This window comes from Aptenodytes forsteri, unplaced genomic scaffold (genome assembly GCF_000699145.1).
Source record: "Aptenodytes forsteri isolate BGI_AS27 unplaced genomic scaffold, ASM69914v1 Scaffold256, whole genome shotgun sequence".
Lineage (NCBI taxonomy): Eukaryota > Metazoa > Chordata > Aves > Sphenisciformes > Spheniscidae > Aptenodytes > Aptenodytes forsteri.
This window is the reverse complement of record NW_008795021.1, coordinates 1,993,978-1,999,138: the sequence shown is the minus strand read 5'-3', so window position 1 is coordinate 1,999,138 and position 5,161 is coordinate 1,993,978. Positions and strand designations below refer to the sequence as shown.

At 45.8% G+C, this 5,161-nt stretch overlaps 1 protein-coding gene across 1 annotated transcript in view; it reads left to right on the top strand.

Annotated features, from left to right (window-relative positions):
* The window catches only part of MTO1 (mitochondrial tRNA translation optimization 1), an 8,506-nt gene extending 3,550 nt beyond the window's left edge, over positions 1–4,956 (top strand). Inside the window, exons 3-10 of the mRNA XM_019471133.1 lie at positions 692–804; positions 944–1,134; positions 1,395–1,525; positions 2,001–2,205; positions 2,287–2,458; positions 3,199–3,317; positions 3,803–3,960; positions 4,137–4,956. Coding sequence (XP_019326678.1) covers positions 692–804; positions 944–1,134; positions 1,395–1,525; positions 2,001–2,205; positions 2,287–2,458; positions 3,199–3,317; positions 3,803–3,960; positions 4,137–4,364 — 1,317 coding nt within the window. The 3' untranslated portion in view covers positions 4,365–4,956. The remainder of the gene's footprint in view (positions 1–691; positions 805–943; positions 1,135–1,394; positions 1,526–2,000; positions 2,206–2,286; positions 2,459–3,198; positions 3,318–3,802; positions 3,961–4,136) is intronic.
* The last annotated feature ends 205 nt before the right edge of the window (positions 4,957–5,161 follow it).

The following is a 5,161-nucleotide window of genomic DNA, read 5'->3' as shown; positions in this document are numbered from 1 at the left end:
GGATGCCCCATCCCTGGAAACATTCAAGGTCAGGTTGGAGGGGGCTCTGAGCAACCTGATCTAGTTGAAGATGTCCCTGCCCACGGCAGGGGGGGTGGACTAGATGACCTTTAGAGGTCCCTTCCAACCCAAACTATTCTATGATTCTGTTCTATGATTCTGTGAGGTGCAACACTATTACTATTTTGAATGTGAGTCTATTGACTCTTTCTCAGAAAAATCAGTGAAATACTTTACAGAATGGGTTTTTTCCAAACCTTGAATTTTCCATGTTAATTGCAGGGGTTTGAGAGATTTCTTTCTTTTCTTCACCAAACTCTTTAATTGGCTGTTAGCTGTAGAGTCAGCACTTACTCCTCTTACTTCTGAGCTTTGAATTCCTGTGGTTAATTTGAATGCTGTCATATAATGTGTTGCTTTAACAGGAATCTCCATCCTGTAGTTAGGAATACGGTGTATAGAATAGAACTTGAATTCTGGACTCCCAAGTTCTGGTCTGCTTTTGGGCATGTTGCTTAAGCTCTCTGATTGCTCGTGTTCTGTCCGTACAGTGGGTATGACAGCACTACCCATCTCTCCAGGAAGCGAGAGCCAACTGTCATGGAAAAGCCCTTGGAGATCTTCAGAGTTGTTCAGTAAGAGTACAGTGTTGTGACTGGATTAACTTAAAGTGAGCTTTGGCCTCTTTCAGCCGGAAGATCAGCTGTCATGTTACCTGACTCGCACTACCCTGAAAGCCCAGCAAATTATCCATGATAACCTCCACCTGAACAACCATATAAGGGAGACAGTAAGGGGCCCGCGGTAAGTATGTGGCATCACGCAAGGCTCTCAATGGCACGAGCTGACAATCTGTCTGAAACTGTGGGTTTCCCCTGCTTTGCTTCTGGAAAGTTTCTTTTTCTCCATGTCAGGTGGTGCTCATGGCTATTTGCTGTTGCAGGTACTGTCCCTCTCTTGAATCAAAGGTTCTGCGCTTCCCAAACCGAGAACATCAGGTGTGGCTGGAGCCTGAAGGCTTGGAGTCCAATGTCATTTACCCCCAAGGCATGTCGATGACGCTGCCACCTGAGCTCCAGGAGCAGGTGATCAAATCCATCCCAGGCTTGGAAAAAGCCAAGATGTTACAGCCAGGTGAGGGGGGTGAATAGTTCTAAACCTATTTGTCATATTGGTTACCAGTTAATAAAAACCAGATTTTCTTTAGAGCATAGCAAAACAAAGGAAATATGAAACAAAATTAATTCTTGAATACGGGGATTTTTCCTTGGTTGTTTTTAAATCATAAATAAAAGTTGATAACCTAAAGTCATTCTGCCCCACTAATTGCCTTTGCTGATAAATAGGGACCTTCAAAATTCCTCCCATAAGATCTCTCTTGTTGTTTGTCATAGGCTATGGGGTGCAATATGATTTTTTAGATCCCCGTCAACTGACTGCTTCTCTTGAGTCTCGTCTTGTTCAGCGCCTCTTCTTTGCAGGCCAGGTAAATGGCACTACAGGCTATGAAGAAGCTGCAGCTCAGGTGGGTGAATCTGATCGCGTATACTCAGCGCTCAGAAAGGGATATTGCCTTGGCATTTGTCTTTGATACGCAGTCTTGCTAGGCCCATCTTGTGCTAATGAGATGTTCTTTCTTTTGTTGCTCACCCCAATTCCAGACTTGCCCAGATATTTTTACTTTTGGTATCTACAGTTGCTGTTACTGAGATTGCAGTAACAAAAGTAATTGGAAGCACTGTCAAATGTTTCAGCATGGAGACTGTGCAATGGGTATAACTGAAAACATGTGGGAATTGTCTCTAGTCATGTCAGCAGGGGCCAAGAAGCCCTTCAGACGCTCGTAGTATCGCAAGAAAGAAAATGCCTAGATTACTAGCACAGACTATTGCATTTTCCAGGGTACAGTCTGACACATGAGTCTTTGGAGGCAGATGCGCTGATATTTTAGCCACGAAGAGACCGATAAATGTTTTTTGTTTTGTTTTCTGTCTGCCTAGGGTGTGATTGCTGGGATCAATGCTTGCCTACGGGTTCATGGCAAGCCCCCTTTCATTGTTAGTCGCACTGAAGGCTACGTTGGTGTCCTGATCGATGACCTTACCACGCTGGGCACCAGCGAGCCATACCGGATGTTCACCAGCCGCGTAGAGTTCCGCATGTCCCTCCGGCCTGACAATGCCGATGCCAGGCTCACCCACAGAGGTATTTTATTATGGTGGCTCTTGCAGGGAGTAGCCCTGCCTGGTTGTAGACCTTTGTCTCGTAGACCATCTGTCTCTGCAGGTTTTGAAGAAGCTGGGTGTGTGTCACAGCAGCGATATGAACAAGCAGTTAAGATGAGAGCTGCTTTAGAGGATGGAATTGCAACACTAAAATCCCTTCAGTTCAGCATATCCAAGTGGTCCCAGTTAATACCAGAAGTTCCCATCAGTAGCAGTCGAAGGTCGCCTGTCAGGTAAAGGTTACAGCTGTGCTGAAAGAAAGCTGTAGCTTTCTGGTCTGACCTACGCTTGCTTTAGCACATCTGGCTAGTGGTTTCACAGCATTTGTCCATCCTTCCTGAAGCCATCAGTACTCCAAGATGCCAGCTTTACCACCTTCAGGGGACAGACATCTGGTGTTTGCCTATAGAATTAAGTGCGACATTGGCGTTTTTACTATGCCACATTTCCTGGTGCTGACATAGGCTCCCAAAGTCAGCGAGTACTCCACTGGCCCAGTCAGCTCTTGCTGGCCTCATTGAGAGCGTCACCAAGTGGTGACGGTTTTGCAGTGGGTTGCTGCTTTACTGAAAGCTTGATAAAGCAGCAGTTGATTTCAGGCTAGTGTCAGATGGCAGCTGTTCTTGTACACAAAGGCCCTTGCTTCCCTTACCCATCCTTTATCTCACCTTATCTTTTCTGTTGTTTTAAATCAGTGACTAAGACCTGGCTGACTCAGTCTGTGTGAAAGGTTCCCCTTGATGCCCTTACCTCCTCCCTTCTATCTGCCTGTTCATTTTCCATAAAGAGCCCCTCTTCAAGAGCTGAACTGCTCTTGTGTACACTGAGGAGAGATAGTAGGGAGGTGAGCTTGGCTCTGCAGTTGTTCTGGCTTATGCCGAGATCTTTACAAGGTTGAGCTGGGAACAGCTGTAAATCTGCCTTACACAAGTGACTCCTTCCTACCATAAAAACTTACTCTTGTTCTCCACAGTGCCTTTGACATCCTTCAGTATCCGGAGGCCAACATGGAGGTTCTGGCCAGGGCTGTCCCAGAGCCCCTGGGAAAGCTTGCTCAATGGAGAGAACTGGCAGAGAGACTGAAAATAGAAGGTAAGAGTACAAGAGTCAGTGGGATCTGTGTAGGTTTTGTTCAGTAAGGGGAGAGCCAACCCATTCATCCCAGTGTGTTTCATGTTGCTGCTTAGTGAAATGAAACACTGTTGTCAGAGCATGCAGCTTTTACCATAGGCCGCAGCCCTATGCAAGCACCCGTGTTTCACTTTGGGGTGAGATCAGTTACTAATGTTCACTCCTGGGTTTTTCCTTCTTACTGCTCTGTCAAATAGACCATCCTTTCCTGGGATGAGAGGAAAAGCCAACCTGTGTATCTTAATTCCTGTAACAAACTAAAGAGTATGACTTCTTCCAAAGTAGTGATGTGAATTAGGCTCTTTAGTCTGTGATGCTAGAAACTTCCTTAGGAGCTTTTGACCGTCTCAGTGGAATTGCTCATTCTGCTTCCAAGAATTCCTGCAAGTGACCTGTTTCACATAAACATCTATATCTGGTCTTGTTTCCCTGATCTTCCATCACAGCTGCTTACGAGTGGTGTGTAGTCAATCAACAGCAGGAAATAGAAGAAGTGCGTCGTGATGAAGCCCTCCGACTGCCAGAGGACCTAGATTACTTTGCCATTGATGCATCACTCTCAGCAGAGGTGCGGGAGAAACTGGACTCTAACCGTCCCCAGACGGTAAGATATTAGGCTCAGTAAGGTTGAGTGGCAATGAAATCCATTGTGAGTCTTCCCAAGGGACATGGGGGTTAAGGAGAATCAGGGAAAGGAATACCCACAGGTTTTGATCTCATTTCTCACTAGCTCTAGTGTGTAGGTTTGTTCTTGGTTAACTTGCTCGTTTCCACACGCAGATTGGTGCAGTGAGCCGCATCCCTGGAATTACACCAGCTGCTATCGTTAACCTGTTGAGATTTGTGAAAACCAATCACCAGAAGACAGAGAAGCTAAAAGCGTTACCTCAGACTGGCAAGTATTTACCAGGGAAAATGTACTTAGAGAAAGCAACTTCCCAAAGACAGGTTTCAGCAGAGTTTTCTGAAGAGGAGCCAGAGAGTACCTTTGTTAAAACACCTTTATAGGGAAGTATACTACTCCTACCAGAGAACATGGCAAGGTCACCTGTGCTCACGAGCATCTTCACAGATAAAACCAATGCTGGCTGGATTCAAAGCAGTTCTAGTTGTGTCCTGTGGCAGTGTCATTGAGTAGAACAAAGATGACGAATGCACAAACCTTAAGTAGATGCTCAGGAACCTAAATGCAGCCTGTGATTTTGCCAATCTAAATGAAAAGAAGGGAATTGCTTTTAAAATTCCACTCATTTGGAAGATGTCGGGTGGTCAAAATCTGTTCTAAAGCATCTTGGAAAGGACGGTGTTTTGCTCGTCTGAAATGAGTAAGAAATGTTACCACACTGAACCCACGGCAGCACAAGAGGATTTGAGCCGGAAGGTGTGGTCCACGGACTTTTAATAGTTGTATTTGTAGCTGTGCAGTGGCTACGCACAGTCTGATGTTTTAGTGTGATGTCAGGCAAGAGGAGACACTTGGGTATGAAAATGTGTGCCACACGAATATTTAAACTTACGTAGGAGACTGATTGAATGTAAACACTGTATCCTGGGCTTTTTTTTCTCTTTTAAAACAAATAAAGCTTATCTTGAAACTTGCTGAAGAACTTGGTTGTCACTTAGCTTTCAGTATAGCCTTGGCAATTCACTGGGTCGCAATTCACGCAGGTAAGGTGGGGCGAGGTTCGATACAGAGCTGGTGAGGGCAGCTGGAGCGAGACTCGCTGCCTAGGCCAGGGTGCTGAGGAAGGTGGGGGGCATGTTGGAGCCTGCCCCAGGAGCCCCAGCTCCAGGCAGTGTGGTGA